The sequence below is a fragment of the Staurois parvus genome, unplaced genomic scaffold (genome assembly GCF_062004578.1).
Source record: "Staurois parvus isolate SC_StPar_1 unplaced genomic scaffold, SC_StPar_1.0 ptg000008l, whole genome shotgun sequence".
In the NCBI taxonomy this organism is placed as follows: domain Eukaryota; kingdom Metazoa; phylum Chordata; class Amphibia; order Anura; family Ranidae; genus Staurois; species Staurois parvus.
In genome coordinates, this window is record NW_028317804.1 from 1,224,817 (window position 1) to 1,247,973 (window position 23,157).

General features: G+C 40.7%; 1 protein-coding gene across 3 annotated transcripts in view; it reads left to right on the forward strand.

Annotated features, from left to right (window-relative positions):
* The window catches only part of TMEM94 (transmembrane protein 94), a 226,028-nt gene that overhangs the window by 163,754 nt on the left and 39,117 nt on the right, over window positions 1-23,157 (forward strand). For all 3 annotated transcript variants that reach the window (XM_089668748.1, XM_089668743.1, XM_089668746.1), the window contains 2 exons: window positions 8,534-8,723; window positions 20,107-20,184. In XM_089668748.1, coding sequence (XP_089524874.1) covers window positions 8,534-8,723; window positions 20,107-20,184 — 268 coding nt within the window. The remainder of the gene's footprint in view (window positions 1-8,533; window positions 8,724-20,106; window positions 20,185-23,157) is intronic.

The following is a 23,157-nucleotide window of genomic DNA, read 5'->3' on the forward strand; positions in this document are numbered from 1 at the left end:
CATGTGTAGCTGGGTGGTGAATTGAAGACATTTTGGATTAGTTTAGTTAATAGTGAATTTGCCTTGTTACCTAGGGAATAAAATTGTGCTTTCGTTTTTTGTAGGTTAAGGTCATATTTGTAAAGTAGGAGGGCTCGGAGTTTATTTCTGTCTGAGGCGAGGGATGTAGATGTGGAGGGATTTGGATTTTTTATGTTGATTTCTTCTTTTAGTTTTATGGATGTTAGAAGTTGGTCAGTTTGTTGGGTTCTTTGTTTAGTGATGCGGGAATTTAATTGTATGAGGATGCCTCTCATGTATGCTTTGTAAGCGGGCCACAATGTGGTTATAGAGATATCAGGTGTGGCATTAAATTCGAAAAACGTGTGCTTCTAGTAAGTGCTTCTTGTTATCTGGGTTCTTCATTATCGATTAATTCAGTCTCCAGATGCGAGGGATTGAAGAGTGTTGATTGTTGTCCAGGGTTATGTTGATTGGAGCGTGGTCTGACCAGGTTATGGTGCCAATTTTGGAGGACGTTACATGTTGTAGAGTCCATTTGTCTGTGACGAAGACATCAATTCTGGAGTAGGATAAGTGGGATGGGAGTAGGAGGTATCGTCTTTTTCAGTGCTATGTTGGCATCGCCAGATGTCGTGGAGATCATGGTCATGTAAGAATTGGTTGAAGTTATGTTTGGGAGATCGTTTGTTGGAGGAAGAGTCCAGATGTGGGTTGCCGATGACGTTAAAGTCTCCGCCAATGAGGAGTCTGCCTTGTTTTTGAGAGGAGATGGTTGAGTGGAGTTTGTTGTAGAATTGTATTTGATTATTGTTGGGACTGTAGATGTTAACCAGAGTATAGGGAATATCGTTGATTTTGCAGATCAAGATATGGTAGAAACCTTGAGGGTCTGCTGTTTCTGAGATGTGGTAGAATTGGATAGAGTCTTTTATGGCTGTAATGACTCCATTTTTTTTTCTTGGGGTTGGTTGCCATGTAGACGTGGGAGAAGCGATGGAATTTGGGAGTCTTGGTTGATGCGAAGTGTGTTTCCTGTAGGAAGAGTACGTCAGCGTGTAGTGAACGGGTTTCTTTTTGGAGCAGTGATCTCTTGAAGGGGGAGTTTAGGCCACGAACATTAAGAGATGTTATGCTAATCATTTTGTAGATTGTTGACTTGGCTAGCTGAGTAGGAGAGTTGTTTCTTGACTCGTTGAGAAAAGTGGATGGAATGTGGTCGTAGGAGGGGTTTTTCCATAGATATGATGGTGTGGTTTTGGCTCGATCGTTGGGTCAAGGGATGTATTCCTTGTTGTTTTGGAGGTTTCAGTTGAACGGTGGATTTGAACGGTCGACTGGTGGTGCAGGAGGGGTAGGAGGTTAAGGAGGGTAAAAAGAACTTGCTAAAAATGCAAGTAACATGAGTAGCTTGGTTTGCTACTTCAAAACAGGGTGGTATGAACAAGCATTGACCATGAGGGAGGTCATGCCATAAAGTATATTAATTATAATGTAATGTGAAGATATTCGGTAAAGGGCCGTTTGCCAGCAAGTAGTGGGTTAAGGTATAGTGCCCAAGGTGATGCATTTGAGGTGGATTGAGGATGTGGTGATTCAGGACCACTCTGCATCCATTTGTTGCATGTTGGTGGAGGTGGATTGGTGAGGTTCCACAGGTATTATGTTCCAGGTCTTTAAAAGGTCGATGCCTGCTTCTAGGTTTTTGATGGTTTGACAGTAAGTTTTGTGGGGAAACCACATTGGTAGCCTATTCTATAGTTTCGTAAGGCTTTGGTGATAGTGACAAGCTTTTTGCAGTTGAGGAGTGTGGTTTCAGACAAATCAGCAAATAATTTGATATTTGCTTGTGGTGGGGGGGGGAGGGGTTCTGGCTGCTGACATAATTTTTTCTTTAATGTGGTAAAAGTGAATGTATGCCAGAACATCTCTGGGAATTGAGACTGAGAGGAAAGATGGTTTCGGTATTCTGTGTGTTCGATCTATGGCGAGCTCCATATCTGTGAGTGATGGGATGAGGTGTTTCATATATTGTTGGCTATATGGCAGTAAAGTATCGTTGGTAACATTTTCAGGAATACTTCTGAATTTGATGTTATTGCGTCTGGAACGATCTTCTAGATCCACTAATTTGAGGTTTATTTGCTCAGTATCAGCTTTATGGTCTGCGTGTGCGTCAATCAGGTCGTTATGCACTGTAATTATTTCTCCCATTTTGGTTTCAATATGGTGTATTCGGTGTTCTTGTTTTTGAACCACATTTGAGATCTGGGATAGTGATGCTGTCAGATCGCTGTGTAGTGTGTTGCAGGGAAAGAAGCATTGTTTTCATGCATATTTCGGTGATAGGTTGGTCAGAAGCAGGAAAAGATTCTATCAAAGATGGATCGGTATTGTGAGGAAGTATTGGTGAGAGGAGAGGCTGACTGTTAGATAAGGGGTCAGTGTCTAGTCGGGGCCTGGATTTGGCCAGGCTGCAGTGGTGGGAGACAGTGGAGGAGAGGACTCACCTGGGTCTTCTGGGTATAGTGGAGCTCTCAACCTGATATTGAGATGCTGGGATGTGTTATCCCCCCTCACAAGTGCTGTATCCGTTTGATGTGCTACTGGCGCCATCTTGGATTCCTATTGTGATAGCCGGGAAGAATTTGGTAAGCTTCCCTGGCTGTCCAGGGGTTTTGCAGCAACGCGTCATTTATGCTGTGAGGGTTGTGGACCCCTTATCTCCTGGATCGGATGGTTTTTGTGCCTTGGGGTCGGGGTAAGCCGAGATACTGCTAGCGGGTGGACGGAGCGAGTCTCAAAGCGTGTCCACCCTGGAGCCGGCCGCACATGCGCCCCCCACGGTTTGAGTTTTCAATTGGGCAGAGGTATCTTGGGAAGATGAAAGCGCATGATTAAGGGCATCTATTTTGTCAACAAGGGTGTCAGAGGAGAAGATGCAGGATAGGGAGAAAGTAACAGAACTTGCAAATTTGGGTTGAACAATAGGAGCCCAGTTGCGATAATTTACAGACTGGGACAGGGAGGTGTTAGAAACTGCCTATTCCACATTTAAAAAAATAGCTAGGTAGGGTCCATGGTGTGCTTTTTGTATGCCTGGGAGTACAAACAAATTGAGTTAGGTGGAAGCATTCCAGTAAAGCCAAAAAGTCTTTAGGTAAACTAGAAGTTTCTGAGTCAGTGCATATACTAAAATCCCCATGGATAAGTATTCCCTTAATAAAACTAAGGCATAAAAATGAAAGCAAATCAACAAATTCACCTAAGAATGCGCTACAAGACTTGGGTGGTTGATAAACAGTAACAATAACAGATGAGTGGGGAACACAGACTTTAAGAACAAGGTATTCAAAGGAAAAGAAAGAGGGTATGTTAACATGTGATAAAGTGCACAGCAAGCTGTAAATAACAATTTACAGTCAGGTCCATAAATATTGGGACATCGACACAATGCTAACATTTTTGGCTCTATACACCACCACAATGGATTTGAAATGAAACAAACAAGATGTGCTTTAACTGCAGACTGTCAGCTTTAATTTGAGGGTATTTACATCCAAATCAGGTGAACGGTGTAGGAATTACAACAGTTTGCATATGTGCCTCCCACTTGTTAAGGGACCAAAAGTAATGGGACAGAATAATAATCATAAATCAAACTTTCACTTTTTAATACTTGGTTGTAAATCCTTTGCAGTCAATTACAGCCTGAAGTCTGGAACGCATAGACATCACCAGACGTTGGGTTTCATCTCTGGTGATGCTCTACCAGGCCTCTACTGCAACTGTCTTCAGTTCCTGCTTGTTCTTGGGGCATTTTTCCTTCAGTTTTGTCTTCAGCAAGTGAAATGCATGCTCAATCGGATTCAGGTCAGGTGATTGACTTGGCCATTGCATAACATTCCACTTCTTTCCCTTAAAAAACTCTTTGGTTGCTTTTGCAGTATGCTTTGGGTCATTGTCCATCTGCACTGTGAAGCGGTGTCCAATGAGTTCTGAAGCATTTGGCTGAATATGAGCAGATAATATTGTCCAAAACACTTCAGAATTCATCCTGCTGCTTTTGTCAGCAGTCACATCATCAATAAATACAAGAGAACCAGTTCCATTTGCAGCCATACATGCCCACGCCATGACACTACCACCACCATGCTTCACTGATGAGGTGGTATGCTTAGGATCATGAGCAGTTCCTTTCCTTCTCCATACTCTTCTCTTCCCATCACTCTGGTACAAGTTGATCTTGGTCTCATCTGTCCATAGGATGTTGTTCCAGAACTGTCAAGGCTTTTTTAGATGTCGTTTGGCAAACTCTAATCTGGCCTTCCTGTTTTTGAGGCTCACCAATGGTTTACATCTTGTGGTGAACCCTCTGTAATCACTCTGGTGAAGTCTTCTCTTGATTGTTGACTTTGACACACATACACCTACCTCCTGGAGAGTGTTCTTGATCTGGCCAACTGTTGTGAAGGGTGTTTTCTTCACTAGGGAAAGAATTCTTCGGTCATCCACCACAGTTGTTTTCCGTGGTCTTCCGGGTCTTTTGGTGTTGCTGAGCTCACCGGTGCGTTCCTTCTTTTTAAGAATGTTCCAAACAGTTGTTTTGGCCATGCCTAATGTTTTTGCTATCTCTCTGATGGGTTTGTTTTGTTTTTTTTAGCCTAATGATGGCTTGCTTCACTGATAGTGACAGCTCTTTGGATCTTATCTTGAGAGTTGACAGCAACAGATTCCAAATGCAAATAGCACACTTGAAATGAACACTGGACCTTTTATCTGCTCATTGTAATTGGGATAATGAGGGAATAACACACACCTGGCCATGGAACAGCTGAGAAGCCAATTGTCCCATTACTTTTGGTCCCTTAACAAGTGGGAGACACATATGCAAACTGATGTAATTCCTACACCGTTCACCTGATTTGGATGTAAATACCCTCAAATTAAAGCTGACAGTCTGCAGTTAAAGCACATCTTGTTTGTTTCATTTCAAATCCATTTTGGTGGTGTATAGAGCCAAAAATGTTAGAATTGTGTTGATGTCCCAATATTTATGGACCTGACTGTACTTCCACTTTTGCCCAAGAGATGCGGGAGGTCAAACAATCTGTACCCTGGAGGAGTGACTTGGTTGAAAAGGATGCCATCAGCTTGTTTGTCATATTAATATATTGAAACCACTAATGATTGAATGCCTCTTGAAAGACTCAAGCTGGGTACACACCATAGTTTTTTTTTTTTTCGTGCAACCCAGTGGCTGAACAAAAAAAAAACTGTAGCGCTTGGAAGCAGTTCACTGTACTCCCTGCTGAGCTATTGTGTTCTGACAGGCGGACTGCAGACAAACGCCCCCCAACAGAAAACAACGGTCAGCGATAATCAAATGCAATGATCAATCACAGCCAGTGAGCCAATGAGGAGAGACCGGGGATAGGGTTGAGTTGCACCTCTATGTGTTTTATAGATGCATAGAGCGAGGTTCAAGAGCAAGCAAGCACTAGTGCCCCCATAGCAAGCTGCTTACTATTGGGGGCACTGGTCGAGGGGGGCAGGAGTGCTGGCGGGGGACCCAAGAAGAAGAGGATCGAGGCTGCACTCTGCAAAACCATCCCACGGAGCACGTAAGTATGAAATGTTTATTTTAAAAAAAATCCTTTTAATATATTTCCTTCTTTAAGGTAAAAAAATGCGGGGAGCGCGCCCACATAAGTGCCCCCATAGCAGCCACTGCTCTAGGGACACTTGCAGAAAAGGTAGAGCAGTAAGAACATGCAGAGCTGTGTTGTGCGTACACAAGCTGTCTTGGGTTACCATACATTATTTTTCCTTTTTTTTCTTTTTCTTTTCAGAAGCCAGTGTGAATGTTTTTGTGCATATGTAAGTCTATCAGGAGAACATGAACACTTTCTGGAACTAGGGCTCCATTATTGAAGTTTCTATTCTTGTTAGAGCACCTCCTTGGGGTGCACACTTTTATATAGCAGTTGAAGGAAAACCATTTTAAGTTTTTTTTTGGACTGGTTTGTGTTAGTCTGTTCATCATTTAACCCTTTTTTTGCCAGAGCAGTTTTTTGTGTGTGTGGTTTTTTTTTTTTTTGCACGTTAGGCCTGATGATTACATAAAATCACCAACACATTATATATTTTCTGGATTTTTTGAAAGCAGACACCTTGGAGAATAAAAAAGTGGTAGTTTTTTTTTTTTTTAACATATTACTGCAAAGGTCTCGGAAATGCAAAATTTCAATTAAAAAAACACACCGAAGTTAATTTTAAGGTACAAATTACTATTTTTTTTGGTAAAATTTAAAAGACAAGGTTGCACTGAGTAATAGACACCCAACATGTCAAACCTTAAATTTGCATGCGCCTGTGAAATGGTGACAAACTTCAGTAGCCACCCCCCCCGTCAAACTGCCACAGTACAAGATACCAGTCTTCTCTATGCAATAGATATGATGGATTTTATAGCTTTTTCATTTGAGACAGAAATGTATTTAGCATGGGTACAGGACTACATCTAAACAACAGCTAAATATTACTGATTTTGTCTTTTCTTCGAAGTTGTTCCACTTGTTGGAAAAGTAACCCAGCAGAATAGCAGCCAGAGCAAAAATGGAATTTCTTCTGCTTACAATATGGAGGAAATTTGCTAAAACTGGAGCGTGCAAAGTCCAGTACAGCACTGCATAGGAACTAATCAGCTTCTAGGTTTTATTGTCAAAGGTTAATTGTACAAGCTGAAGTTAGAAGCTGATTGGCTACCTTGCACAGCTGCACCAGATTCCAAGTGCTGCAGCTTTAGTAAATCTCCCCCTTTGTGTGTCCAGTGCTGCCTGAAAGCCCCATAATTACATCCAGTTCCTCACAATGGAGTATAGGCATGCATCTCCCAGCTGCATCCCATGATGCAATTCCTGAGCAATCGATCTGCAGGCATGGTTATTGCCACAAGGGGAGTAACCCCGAGCTACACTCAGGAATACTCTGCAGCGTTGCTCCGGGATCCCTTCTGCACTTACCTTGTCCTGTGCTCCCGCGATGTCCCCTTTGCAGCCTCCCCGGCCATGTCCTGCGGCTGATGCCGGTATCTGTCTTCTGAGTTCCGTTCCCTGCAATGTCAGGACATACGGGGACGGAACTGGCAGGAAATTTAAAAATGTCAAAAAGTGACATTCACTAAATACACTAAAATCACATAGTAAAATATTACTGTATCAAACCATTTCACATACATTTTGTCCCTAGTGCTTTGTCCTGTGCCCTGCCTGCATTTTTACTGTTCTTTCTGCCTTGAAACTGAGAAATGTCCATGGCGTCCAAAAAGCGTCCCTTTATGTCAAAGGTGGTTTTAGGCCAGCTAGAGAACAGCGATAGTAAATTAGAACCACTTGCAGAATTGAGTGATAATGATTTGTGAGGAAATTCATCAGACACTGAAAACGATTTTGCGACTTTACTCAGTGATGTGCAAACTTGGCGCTATAATTCAAATTTCATTGTTTTTGGTTTGATTATATTATTGAATTAAATTTATTATTATATTATTATTTTTTATGATTATTTATTAAATTATAATTTATGATTTCGTGTTTCAAATTTTAACATGCCTGGGATTTTTACTAGACTCTTATTCGGAAATATTTCAGTGAGTTATTCCTAAAAATTACAGGCCTACAATAAAAAAACTACATATTTTCATGCAAAAAATTGTACCGCTTTGAGCACAGAAATACTGACATAATCAGACCGCTAGGAAGGTTAAATTAACCCTCCTCAATAGCATATGCTTACCTTTTCTTTTGCTGCTGAACCTCTATATTCAGAGACTAAAGGCAAAGAAAAGTCCTGTGAGAGTTATAGGTTGCTTTAGTTGTAGCTTACACAAGGCTATGAACTACCCATGTGGCAACACTGATTGGCCTGGTGCTGTCGCATGCTTCATCTTACCCAGAAGTACCTAGTATTTACTTGCCTCCCAGCACTGAGTGGAGTAGCAGAGGATCGAATAAAAACTGGTAAAGATTGGGATTGGGTGGGCTGTAGAGTGTTTTATTACCTGCCAGATTTTCTTAAAGGCTCACTGATGAAATTTCCTCTCACAATTTTGGGTTTCACTCTTTTACAAGGCTGCACCAAAGGTGTCCCTTTTTTGAACTCTTTGAATTCTCCAATTTTTTTGCCACTTTATGGAAAGTGCATAAAAGCACCCTGGTACCATGATGGCTAGGAAATCTGCTGGGAGATCACTCCACTTTAGTCCCCAGAAAAGATATGTAGAAATCAGCATGATTTAATTTGTCAGTCATCCTCATCTGAAATGGCAGTTTTGGTCAGTCTTTTGAACGCTTGCATTTCCTTATATCTATTGACTTGGAACATTGCCCTGCCTGCTATCTGTTTTATAGGTACTTTTTCTGTTTTTTGTTGCTTAATGTTCAATTATATTCTTTCAAGAACTTTGCTATACCTATCCTTCTTCTGTTTGTTATTCTGGTTCTTACCCAATTTTGTCTTGCGTCTCACATAGTATTTCTTTGGACCCGTTGTTCCCCTCTCGCTGTTCATGGGAAATGTTTGGATACGTGAGTGGCCCTCTGCGGATGAACACTTCAGAAGATCTGTCTCCTCTGCATCTCTCTTCTGCGCTGACAAGCTTGGCCTGCTCCATGTCCTTTAGAAAGGAGGAAAGTGTCAGCATCATCCGTCTTATTGAACAGGTCAGTAATAGGCAAAGGGGGGGGGGGGTTATAACCTCCATCTCACAGTTTATTACTGCACTAATCTCCTTTCTCAGGATTAAATTATATTTATTGGCATGCTGCAAAAGTGCTTTCACTCTTTTGTACCCTTTGTGGATTTTATAATAATTTACCTTCTCTTTTACGTTAATAAACAATTACCCATTTAGATCACACAATTGCAGCTTCCAGCGGACAGGTATTTAGTTTATTGGTAAAGAAAACCATACTATAGCTTCTATGAATTTAGGGGAGATAAGCTATTATTTATTTTCCTGTTCTTCATTCACAGATCCTGTATTATTCCTAGAAGCTGTAGTAGAGCAGACATTATTTATATTAATTACATTGTGGGCACGCGATCTGGTTTTTTTTTTTTTTCTTTTTACACGATTGCTTATACTACTTCACTTCACTGGTATAAACAACCATTTTTACTGAATTAAACTGATTCATTCAGTAGTTATTGTTGTGATCAGCTGTGATTGGCCACCGCTGATCACATGATACAGATGGGCTGTGATTGGCCCTGTCAGTACCATGTGATCACTGTGAGCAGTCACAGGTAGCAACACAGTTGTAAGCAATGAATGGCATGAAGGGAAGCTATTCATTGTTTACCACTGTCATGTGATCTGCTGTGATTGGTCACAGTGATAACAAGACACTGGCAGCGGGCCAGTGTAGTGATCAGTCATGACAGATCGTGCCGGAGTGCTGCCCTATCCTGGGAGCATATCATGTGACGTCCTCCCAGGATAATAGGGATCCTACACGGCCATCATAATAAATTGTAATATGTCTGAGCGGTACGGAATTAAGGACCTGGTGGATAAAAAACTTGAAGCCTTTTTTAAAGGCTTGCAGGTCTTGCCGGACAACCTGCCTTTGTTATCATGTCTTTGAGTCAAAGGATTGTCCATGGAAAATGGATCTGTACTAATGGATCCTTCTCCGGTAGCTAGTGCTTATACCTGTAGCCCTACTCTATTGTGTTTGCCAGGCTAGTAGATAACCTACAGCAAAAATATGGCTCCCTTCACTACAAAGTCAGAGGAACATTTGGCTTAAAGTGGTTGTAAACCTCAGCCATGAAATCTGAACAAAGCACATACTGTATATCTCTAGTGTTTACTTGTCTGTCTCCAAAGCTGGAGTGTAATTTTTACTTGATGCTTCCTTCCTCTGTTATCAGCATGTGTCGATTCTGGGAAGTTTTCCTGATAGCCAAGATAAAGGGAAGGGAGCTCAGAACCCAGCTTGTGTACTCACAACACAGCTCTGCATGTTCCTTCCTTTCTGTGCAGTGTTTGGAGGGGGGGTGTGACCCTTTCCTCCAATCAGCTCTCACACAGTTTACAAGAGCACTAATTGCTGCTTCCCACCCCTCCTCTGTGAAGGATTTTATCTAATTCAGCTTTTTGAAAGGATGTGGAAGAGAGAAGACTGCAGATAAACAAGTAAAACTTATGTAGGAGGATTTGTTTAACCTCTGTGTGTCACCTGAGGCCAGTCACTTCACTGGGTATATGTAAGGGTTTACAACCACTTTAAATGTTGATCTTTGGAGTGTTAGTACAACAAGCACCTCCTGCTGTGCCCTTTGATGGAGAATGCCTTTTTGGTGAATTCCTGGACAGTTTTATTAAGGAAGACACCATACCCTTATGCTCCTGAAAAAAGAAGGCTAAATCTCCTTCTGAGAAGCCCTCTACTTTGAAGACTAGGAAGAGTCCCTTTTGTTTCTTCTAGCCTTCCAAGGCAAAGCCATAAAGCAAGGACCCCCTCCCAGTCTTTTAAATCTATGCGCAAAGTTCCTGCTCACAATGTGGACACCATCTTGGACCGTTGGGTTCAGACCTTTTTGTCCAGAAGGATCCATGCTAAATATTCAGTCTAATCCACATTATCGTTCTCAACTGCATTCCCCCATGACTGGCAGACCTTCATGCTGCCCTGATTCAGCTCCTCTCACTAGGAGTCATAGCCATTGTCCCAGAATATAGAGGTTCATGGATTTCTACTTAAACCTGTTCACCACCCCTAAGGCCAAAGGAGACAACCACCCTGTCCAGTATAGGATCTAAAGGACCTTCTGTGGACATCAAGGAGGCCTACTTGCATTTCCCAATCTTTCTGGCGCATCAGCTCTTCCGGTATTTTGCTGTGGGCGTTCAGCATTACAAGTTTGTTGCCCTTCCCTTTGTCATATCCACTACACTATTTGTCTTCACTAAGGTGCTAGCTACTGTTCTTGCTATGCTTCAATGTCAAAGCTTTCCCTAGAAGACCTTCTTTTGAGGGAACAACCGACTCCTGCTTTGTCAGCCAATGTCCGACAGACAATGCAGACCCTACAAAGACTAAATTGGATCCTAAATCTCCAGAAATAAGTGCTGGAGTAGTCTTTTTGCTTGCAATGTCTGTGCCTGATACTGAATACGGCCCAGTCCAAGGTTTTCCTTCCCCTGGACTAACTCCACTCTAACTGACTCTACATTCCAGTTGCCAACCAACCTTCAACTTTTGCTTCAGGATGCTGACCTAATGGTTCTCTCCATTGGGGCAGTTCTATAAGCCCAATTTCATTCTAGACCAGTGGTTCTTAACCTTGTTGGGGTTACTGAACCCCACCAGTTTCATATGCGCATTCACCAAACCCTTCTTAATTGGAAAAATAAAATATGATTTTTAAAATTCAAAACATAGGTATATATTTAGGTATATATTTATACATAGGTGCACAAAATGAACAAAACCATTAAGAACAAAGAACAAAACCATTAAAACATGATTTTCACACAAAAACATAATAATGAATACTGCACAAATCATATGAGTCGGGTGTGGGTCTTCACCTCCGCCGAACCCCCGAGACTGACTCACCGAACCCCTGGGGTTCAATCGAACCCAGGTTAAGAACCACTGTTCTAGACCTTTGGAACTCAATATTCTGACAGCATGGGACAAGAGGGCACAGTCTCTGGACTGTCCCGTATACTTGTCCAGCAAAACCAGGCTTACTCTGCCATGGTTAATGGTGAATCAAGAGTCAGGAAAATCTTTCATCCTATTGGTTTGAAAGGCTCCCATGATGGATGGATGGATGCCTGCCTGACAGGTTGGGAAAGAGTCCTAAAAAGCATCTCATCAGTACAAGGGATTTGGTTGTCAGAGGAAGCTCATATCCTCAGTATTTTGGAGTTTACAGAGCCTTGACTAACCCTTTAACGCTGGATCTCCTTCTGCAAGGGTCATTTAACATAGATTAATTTGAACATCAGGGCAGCTTACATCAGCCATTAGGGGGGATCCAGAAGTTTCACAGCTCAAAGAGAAGCGGATCAGGGGTTCTCCGGCCTCACAGTGGAAGCTGTGTGTCTATGTGGGATCAGTTCAACCTGATCTGTGCCTCCTCTGAAACTCCTCTGTCACCTGCTCTGCAGGGTCAAGATGGAGGCTAATCTGGTGATTTACTACACATTGAACTGGCCCAGGTGGATGTTTTACTTGGACCTCATCTAAGCTCGGACACACTCTCCACTGTTGAAGCCCAGGTCCTGAGGGACAGGGGAATGTTGTATTCTTTTATCCCTATGCTTGAACAATCTACCTTTGCACCTGGATAGCATATGTCTTTCGAATCCAACTTGCAAAATTTCTTAAACTTCAGCCTTAGTACACTCACCTGAAATACTCTTGATTATCCAGGCCTTAAGTCGAGAGCATTTCAGGTGACTGTACTAAGGCTGACCGTTTCAGGGAGACTTACTGGATTTCTTCCTTTAATACTCTTTCATCTCAGTGAGGAGATCATGTTAAATACAGTTTCATAATTCCTCGTATTTTTTTTTTTCTTCAAATGTGGCTGACTAACTCACTATTCCTTATAAGAATTCATACTATATCAGCAGCACTGTTTCTTTGGAACATCTACCCTTACAGATTGATTAATCCTAATACCAGTGACCAACTTTATTTTAGTATGACATGCGTTTACATTTTTCCAACTTGATCCATTCATTCATTATTCCTTCTAAAAATTCAGAATACATCGGCCGTACAGGTACCCAAAGAACCCACAGTGGGACTTTAATGCAGCGATAGAATCATACATATATTGAAATTTGGTTAAAAAAGATTTTTATCAACTTTATTACTTACACATTTCCATTGTAATATTAGATACATGGTTTCTAAAAAGAGTATTGCTCTGACAGTATTCTTACAAGAGAACTCCTAATACAAGAATATGAAACAACACAGAAAAGAAAGAAAAAACCCAGACGCATTTTGATCATTCCACATTCTAGATCTTCCTCAAGGGGCATGAGAGACAAAGGACTTTCTAGTAGATATATAAGCAATCATAAATGAGTTTACCAAAAAATAAATAGATAATAAAAAAAATGTTTTTATCACATAATCAAAGAATTTTTTACTTAAAAAAGTATGTTAGAGCAAAAGAGAGGATGACTTCCAAGATGAGAGGCTGCACACCATGTTCCGGGGTGCATCATCCAAGAGGGCAAGAGTGGTCAGATTAAGTCACCAGACAACAAGGACTGACAGAGGGCACCAGAACATCCCCCCAATGAGACTAAAGATGGTATGAAAAACAGAATATATTAAATTCCAAATCATCCGACCAAAGGGATATACCAAATAAAAGAATATGCATTCACAGGGGTGTGGAAATTTTTTAAAAAAACTACTTGTCCAGGGACTAAATTGGGGCCCCAATCTATTTGTCCCTCATGACAATCTACTTGTCCTGATGAAAATAATGTTTTTTAACCAAAACCATATTTAAATGGGAAGTGATTTTAGGAATGTCTGGGGCTTTTAAAAACAAGGGGCTTTATTGCGACTTAAACATGTAATATTTGTAACATTGCGCTGTTTATCTCCTCCTCCCCTCCCTGCCTGTCTCCATCACCGCACCCAGGGACTAGCAGGGAGGAGAGAGACCTTGCAGTTAATCAGTACCGATTGGCTGCTCGTTAGGAAAATGTGGGGGGTGGGGGGGGGGGGGTCATGGCTTATACTTTATCCCTTTCGCTGCCAGAGCCACTTTTGTGTTTTTTGCACGTTTAAAAAATAATTTTAGGCCTGAAGATTACATAAAACCCCCAAACATTATATATTTTCTGAAAGCAGAGACCCTAGACAATAAAATAATAGTAGCTCCAATTTTTTATGCCACATTATTTTACCGCAGAATTTTAGTACAAAATACAAGCAAATTAATTTTAGGGCACAAAAAAGCAATAAATTACCCTATTTTTTTGTAAAATATAAAAGATGAGGTTGCAGCAAGTAAATAGATGTCCAACTTGTCAAACCTTAACCACTTCCCGACTGGCCGTTGTATATAAACGGCCGGACGGTGGCACTGCAGGGTCGGGTGGCCGTTTATAAACAGCCTCCCCGCAGCCTGCTTGTGCGCGCTCCCCGGTGCCCGCTGTGTCCTCCAGACACAGTTATCCAGTGTCCGCTGTGTCCTCCGGACACAGTGAAACACCGATCGTCGGACGGGACCTCTGTACAAGGTCCCGATCATGTGATCACTGATTGGCCAATCAGTGATCACATGCAAAGTAGTAAGCAAGATGTCACTTGTGACATCATTGCTTACTACGTGTGAAATCTGTGAATGATCACAGAGGTCACATGGTACAAGGCTATTCACAACAGCCTTGTACCATGTGACAAACTGTGACCAATCACAGCTCACGCAGTATTTCTCAATGGCTGCAAGAATGCAGACAGAGAGAAAAAGAAATGATTGCTTTTACATCCTATATGGGTGTAAAAGCAATCAGTGTTTAAAAAAAAAAAAATATCTTCATCACCCCCCAAAAGTAGTGCAGTGTCACCATGGTGACACTGTACTGCTAGGGTGACAGTATGTAAAAAAAAATAAAATAAAATAATAATTTAAAAAAAAAATAAAAATGTAAAAAAAAATGTTTAAAAACTATAATTGTTGGTTATAAACTAATTTGGCGTATTTTTTTTTTTTTTTTTACTAAAAAGATAACGAAATACATTTTGGCCAAGATTTATGATGAAATATTATTTATTTGCAAAATGTTATAAGAAAAAACTTTTTTTCAAACTTTTTGGACATTTTCATTTACATAGCAAAAAAAATAATAATCCCAGCGGTGAATAAATACTTCAAAATATAGTTTTATCTGTCTCAAAAAAATGGTAAAAATTCATATGGGTACAGTGTTGCATGACCGCGCAATTGTCATTCAAAGTGTGATAGCTCTGAAAATTGCCCTGGTCAGGAAGGGGGTAAAAGTGTCCGGACTGGAAGTAGTTAAATTTGTGCGCACTCGTGAAATGGCGACGAACTTTAGTACCCAATATTTTCTATAGGTCAACATTTTTAAAGCTCCTTATAGATCACCAGTATAGTGTAAGGAGGAGATCTGGTGCTAGAATTATCGCTCTCATCCTGGCGTGCGCGGCAATATGTGACATGAGTATCGCAATGGACGGTTGTATGCGTAGGCGCCCCAGCGTTTGGTTTTACGTTTGTACGTGCATGTATGTGGAGGTGGGGGCCTCAATATTTTTTTTTTTTTTTTCATCACATAGGGGATAGACCCTGCATGTCTCCCCTCTGCTTCATTGAGTGTAATGTGGTACACATTGCACCATATTACATTCTTTCCCGGGGATTGTATTGCAATCTCTCATCGTAACGTCACTTCCGGGTCAGCACAAGAAGGGAAGGGGAGCGGACTTGTTCGCTCTTCTCCCTCCCCTCTAGTCAACGGCGAGCCAGGCCCGCAGATGGGCAAGCAGAGCCCAGGAAACCTCACGGCAGGGGCGTGGAGAGGCTGGCTCTGTGTGAAAGCAATCGGCGGCAGCGCTGCTTCCAATTGCTTCACCTGACAGGTGAGCACACGCTGCTTGCCCGCAGCAGGGCTAAAGGAGGAAAAAACCAACCTGCCTGGACAATTAACAGTAATAGCCAATGGTAGTTTAATAAAGTACTATACATTAACAATATCATATGAAGGAAATAATAGAAAAATATATCCCAATCACAAATTGATGGGGTATAAATAAATAATTTACTGTACTGCAAAGAATTATTATCAATACTGGTCAAAAAAGAAAAGAAAAGCCAGCTGATTATGAGATATATGATAATAAACAGCAAGAAACAACAAAAATTGTTGTAACATTCAGTCCCAATTCAGAAAAATAAAGTGACCAGGTGTTGAATACTAATTGGTGAACTACGTGCAAAAATGACAGGTGCTCCTTTGTGCTCAATCAGTGCCCCACATGGATGTGCACTCACAGTTAGCCGTGGTCCACCTATCTCTAGGTTGGTCTTAAGCGCCTGGTTTGGGACTAGCCCACTACGTGATGGCAAGAATGGGAATCATGCGATCTGGCTGATAGTAACCAATAGGATTATGACCAGCGTGGATATAAATCACAGTGTAATTTCAAACTTTTTGTAAACTTTCTGCTCTCCTCCCAGGCACTAAACCAAGTTTCAGCATGTGAACAGAAACAAAAGCAAACATCCCATAGTGTAAAAGCATAAAAAAACTTTAATGATGGGGAGAGATTATAAGAATAAAACTCACAAGCAAAGTGCCCATAACCTGGCACTCAGTGTATTCAGCCTTGCTGCCTGTGAATAGGAACCAAGATGGCGACAGCGTTCCAGCGTGCGTTCCAAAGGGCAGAAATGACATCAGCAGCAGTTGCGTCATCAAACCTCGACCGGTTTCGATCAATGGATCATCATCAGGAAGTGCAAGATCTGCCATTTTGGAGATGTTATTTATACACAGCAGTGATTAAATCACTTGCTGTAGCTGTGTCATTTAATTACTTGCCCGAATCTATCTATAATTACCTGCAACTTTGCTGAATACAGTGTACATATGCTGGATATGCTTGGGCTAGTAAACAAAACTTTAAATTAAATCGTAAAGTAAATTTAGTGCATAAAATACAGCAATGGGGTTCTTAAAGGGAAAAAAATACCCACGCTTACCAATAATGCCCAAATCTTTTAACGGAATATTAATAAGATGTAAACCAACACAGTATATTCCCAAAGGGAGTCATAAATTCTGTCAGGTTTGCATACTTTGAGCTATATTCAACATACAGTTTAAAAACTGTTCTGTGTCAATCTCTATGCTGGAAAAACTAATTAAAGGGGGAATATACTCTCCCAAGCTTTACTAAACTGCCTGATGTAAATCAAAATTGGTCTTAAAGGAGACAAGCCACTCAGACCAATTATCCCAGAATAAGGGATGTTACATACTGTAAGCTGTACTCTAGATACGATTTATAAAAAAGGGGTAATCGATAGCAATCTAAATGCTAAAAGAACTTTTTTTAAAGGGGGAATGTGCTCTCCCAAGCTTAGTGGATCTGTCTTATATAATTACAAATCTAATAGTGGACAGTCCACTCAGGTTCTACACCGAGTTCACTATATGAACCACTGATGTATTTATACATGTTGACCATATCCCCCATTAATCTCCTCTTCTCAAGAGAGAACCAATTCAGTTCCTCTAATCTTTCCTCATAGCTGATACCCTCCATGCCTCGTATCAGTTTAGTTTGTTTGGTTGCCCTTCTCTGTACTTTCTCCAGTTCCTCAATGTTCTCTTTTGTGACTTGGTGCCCAAAACTGAACTGCATATTCCAGATAAGGTGTTACTAATCATTTGTACAGGGGTAAAAAGTATATCTCTCTCTCTGGAGTCTATACCTCTTTTAATACAAGAGAGGATTCTGTTCGCTTTAGAAACCGCAGCTTGGCATTGCATGCCATTGTTAAGCTTGTGATCTACCAGAACTCCCAGATCCTTCTCCACCATTGATCCCCCCAGTTGTGCTTCCCCTAGTATGTATGATGCATGCATATTCTTAGCCCCCAAGTGCATAACCTTACATTTATCAACATTAAACCTCATTTTCTACATAGTTGCCCAATTAAACAGTTCATTGAGGTCAGCTTGTAAGTTGAAGACATCCTGTAAGGACGTTATTTCACTGCACAGCTTGGTGTCATCTGCAAAGACTGAAATAGTATTTTTAATCCCAGACCCTATATTATTTATAAATATATTAAAAAGTAAGGGTCCCAACACTGAACCTTGGGGAACACCACTGACAACCCTAGACCATTCAGAGTATGAATCATCAACCACTACTCTTTGAATACGATCTTTTAGCCAGTTTTCTATCCATTTGCATTCAGATTTTTCTAAACCCGAAGACTTTACCTTACACATTAGCCTTGTGTGGGGAATTGTGTCAAACGCTTTTGCAAAATCCAAGTATACCACATCCACCACCACCCCTCTGTCCAAGGTTTTGCTCACCTCCTCACAAAAAGAAATCAGATTTTTTTGACAGCTTCTGTCTTTTATGAATCCATGCTATCTGTTGCTTAAAATATTTTTTTGACAGCAAGAACTCATCTATGTGGTCTTTTTATTAAACTCTTCAGTATCTTCCCAACTATAGAAGTTAAACTAACAAGTCTGTAATTACTTGCTAAAGATGTTGATCCCTTTTTAAATATTGGCACCACATTGGCCTTACGCCAATCCAGTGGTACTATGCAGTCATTAAAGAGTCCCTAAAAATTAGAAACAATGGCTTTGAAATGACAGAGCTTCATTCTTTAAGGACCCATGGGTGTATGCCATCCGGTCCAGATGCTTTATTCACCTTTATTCTGTCTAAATATTTTTGGATCATATCAGTTGTGAGCCAATGTGGATCATCTGGAGCTGAGTGTGTTTCCTGTGCTAGGTGGGAGGAGTCTCTCTCTGCTAAGCCATCCTTGAAGGTGAGTTAACAGGTATAATATCTGTTTTCCTGGCTAGCCTTATTACCGTGATTGCCTTCTTTACTACCCAGCTTCTGTTGGGTGGGTTCTAGATATTCAATGGTAAGCAGCCCTTCTTATCTTCATCATGGACAAGGTTGTGAGAAGCCATGGCTTCTTTTTTCTTAAGATGTTTTCTTCTGTATTTTCCTTAGCTAAGAAAGTGTTTTGACATTTCTCTGTTCTGTTCCTGTAAATGCTGTGGAAAGTTTATTTCCATTCTTTTGCTGTGGTACCCACAATATAAGTTTATCTCTCAGCTGCTACTCCTTTTAATTTGTCCGACTCATTGAGGCCAGTTTCAGATGTTTGGTGCTCCAGGTTGCGCTTTGAGTTCTGTTGAGCCCTTCTCTAAATTATTGACATGTGGGCCTGTTGGTGTTTTGATTGCAGTGTTGCCCACCCCTCAGTTGGACTTCTTTTGGATGTCGCATAGTTAGACTTCTGTGTCCTGCACTGCATGATTAAGAAAATGGGATTTTTTTGGGTAACCAGTACAAGTTGTACAGGACATGGGTCCCTGCCCTCTGTTCTTATGATCGGCCTATTGCTTGCTACTACACTTAGGCTTTCTGGGGGTGGGAGGGGTTATATGGAGGATATCCCAGCATTTTTTTTTGTTGTTTTTTTTAGTATCCAATTACTTGAAGGTAGCAGCATATTCCAATGGTGAAGACTAATGCTGCCCATACACTGATATCTTGTTTGTGTAGATGGAAAAATAGTGCTAGTTTTTTTTTTCTTTTTGTTCGGCTTACTAACCGAGCAAAAAGCAACCTGACAGTGTATGGCTGGCTTAAGAATCTGGTGTACTGTATTCCAAAGTAAATATTTTATTGGTAAGTTAATCCCATTTTTTTGTCCTCGTAAAATCATTTAGGGTCTCGCCCCTCTGTTTTCATGATTATGCTCTCAGTAATGCTTTGCTACCTGAGCTGTCCTTCTTTCAAAATATGTAGGCAGATACATTTTTCTACTGCAGTTACATACAATTTTGCTTGATGATTAATTCTTAAATCATTTACAGTATGTCATGTATTTTGTTATTAATCTATATACAGTAACTGGTCTTTCATACAAAATAAACGTGTATGCCTTGTGTCTCACTTGCTTTTTACATTGTGAAATCTTCTGGGCAGAACCTTCCTGCAGTGATCCTGCCAGTTTGTCTTCTGATCTCCCCAAGGTGGAGAGTGTAAAGTATTGGTGAATGGGATGGCACTAGACAGAGTAATAATAGGGTGGTATCATGCAGGGTAATATATTCCTGCTCACAGCCTACTTTATGTTTAGTGCCCCATTGGGCAGTGCCACCAACCTGGAGTTTAGAAGTAGCCGATAATGGGTTGAATCAAATCACTCAGTTGCACAGCAGGTCATATTTAATGTCCCAAACTTATTGTATATGTGGGAATTGTGCATTACTGTTTATACTTAAATGTTTGGTGGTTTGTCTTCCAGGCTCGCCACGCTACATATGGTATAAGGAAATGCTTCCTATTTCTATTACAATGTCAATTAACCCTTGTCATTATACAGGTAAGTAAGACATGCGCTCGAAAAGTTATGTTAAAAATGAACTCCAGGCAAGATATACAATAAAAATCCAGTTGTGTATATTAAAATATTGTTAAATGTAGTCTCCTACATAGCAGCACTTGGGGATTGGCGCAGTAGTTGCCGTCAGGGTGCCGTTGTCTCAAGGTAACAAACTTAGAGTGTACTTGAACTCAAAAACTTGAAAGATGATCTCCAACTTTTCCAAAGCAAAAGATGCATTATGTATGTGAATGAATCACAGCCATACTGTCAGTTTATATACCACCTTTAGCTGTTTACATCTATATGCTGTGCCTGTGATGTCACTTCCTCCTGGATGAATCTCAAAGTGATATGACTTCCTGCCTCCTTTTTTTGCCAGTCCTGATACTACATTCCCCATGATCCTTTGAACCTCTGTAGTTTCAGGGCGGGCAATGGGAGTCACTTGTACCAGTTGTGGTGTAGTAGGTGGGTCTTCAGGTTACTGTGGGCGTTTCTATGCCATTATGTGGGTGGTGAAAGGGGAGGATTGGAATTCTGGTATTACCGCGCACAATCCATTTCTCTGTGTACTGTACAGCAGGAAGGGATCACGCAGAAAGTGGGAGTGCTTTAAGGAAGTCACAAAATGATACGTACGTACCATTCTTACATCATACGTAGCTGCTTTGTGTAATGGTGTTGCACAGAACATCCTCACTCCTCTCCTTTCCCGCACCCTAACAAATCGCTTGCTCTGAGGGCACTCATGCATGTTTGCTCTTGAGTCTTCTCTGTGTGTCCATAAGATACACAGAGCACAGCTCAGCCCCACCCCAGCAACATCCTCAGCGGCTGTGATTGAAAGCAGCTGGAGAGTTGCCCTTTATGATTATAGCGGACCCCAATTCTGCTTGAGGGCCTGGTATGGATATTAAAGAGGAACCCAACACTTTATTGTTGTGGCAGAATTACCCTTTATATTCATATCAGACAATATTCCTGGATGAGGATGTGGTATGATATTAAAGGGGAACCCCACACAGTTTTTTATTTTTTATTCTCTTAATAATCATAGCAGACCATAATCCTAGATAATGGTCAGGTATGAAAATTAAGGCAGAATCCATCAATTTTTTTTGTAAACTGCAGAGCTCCCCTTTATATTTATATGAGACACTAATGCTGGGTAAGGATCTGGTGTGAATATTAAAGAACACCACACTTTTGTAGCAGTTACCCTTCAGAATTATAGCAGATATTAATCCTGCATGAGGGTTGGGTTAATAAAGAGGAACTAGTAATGGACCAATGTATTGGCCGAAAATAGGGTTATCAATGTTTTGCCGATAGAAAAAAAAAGTGTCGATAATATTGACTTCATTGCAAAATCGCGTCCCATTGACTTTAATGCAAAAACACCCCCTATTGATTTAATTGGACAATCATGTTCCATTGACTTCACTGCAAAAACTACTTTTTAAATTTTATATATATATTTAATTTTATTTTCTGTCCAACTTTTGTGTTAATTGGCATCCCAGTGACTTAAATGCAAAAACTCCTCTATTTAAGTTTTTTAATTTTATATATATTTCATTTTATTTTCCAATGTTTGTGTTACTTTCCATAAAAGTTATTTTAAGTTACGGGATTGTATTTGTTAAATTCATATTAATTTAAATTCATGAGATTAATTAACTGCTTCCTGTCCGCGCTATAGCAGAAGTACTGCGACATGGCGGCACGGGTGCACAACATCACATATATACACACACGTGATTTTGAATTTCCGGGGAGGGGGTACGCACAAGCCCTACCCGCGCCGCTATTCGCGGCTTCAGCTGTCAATCACCGGGTCCGGACCGGTGATTACTTGCTGGCGCCCGGTGATTGCCGAGCATCTCCGATAAGGGGGAGAACTGTTTGTAAACAAAACAGTTCTTTCCCGTCAGCTCCTGCACACTGCTTTGCATGGCTGTGCATAACCCCTCTCTGCCCAGTGCCATTAGTACAGTGTCAGTGCTTTTAAATAGCACTGATCACTGTATTGGTGTCACTGGGGATGTCAGTGACACCAAGTCGGTTCCCCCCAGTGTCAGAATGCCCGCCGCAGTCCCGCTATAAGTCGCTGATAGGCGACATTACTAATAGAACAAAAAATCCCAGTATCTATACCGCCGTTTGTAAATGCTATAACTTTCATGTAAACCAATTAATTTACATGTATTGGGACTTTTTTTTTTTAGCAAAGGCATATAGCAGAATACATTCTGGTCTAAATTTCTGACAATTTGATTTTTACAATTTTTTTACTGGACATGTTTAATAGCAAAAAGTCCAAAATATTGTTTTTTTTCTCAAAATTTTCAGCCATTTTTTATAGCGCAAAAAATAAAAACCGCACCAGCGATGAAATACCACCGAAGGAAAGTCCTATTTGTGTGGAAAAAAAGAACATAAATTTAATTTGGATGCAGTGTTGCATGACCAATTGTGAGTTAAATAACACAGCACTGTAACGCAAAAAATGGCCTGGTCAGGAAGGGGGGTAAATCTTCTGGAGGGCAAATGGTTAAAAAGGCAAATATAATACAACTGTGTTAAAAATTGTCCATTTCGGTTTCAGTTTTCAGCCAAGTGCATCCTAAAGTTTCAATTTCGGTCCAGAATTTTCATTGCGCTGTGCCACTAAGGGGAACTCCACTGGCTTTTAATTTTTTGACACAGTTCCCTTCTATAACAAACCCTAATCCTGTATGGGGCTGTGGTGTGGATATTAAAGGGGAAGATCACATTTTATTTTTGTTACTCTTTATATTCAAATCAAACCAAAATACTGGATGAGGGTATGTTATAGATATTGGGGGAGAACCCTACACTTTAGATTTGCCACATAGTTTCTCATTATAATCACAGTAAACATTATTTCCGGGTGAAGATCTGGTATGGACATTAAAGGGAGACACCGCATTTTAGTTTTGCAGTGGA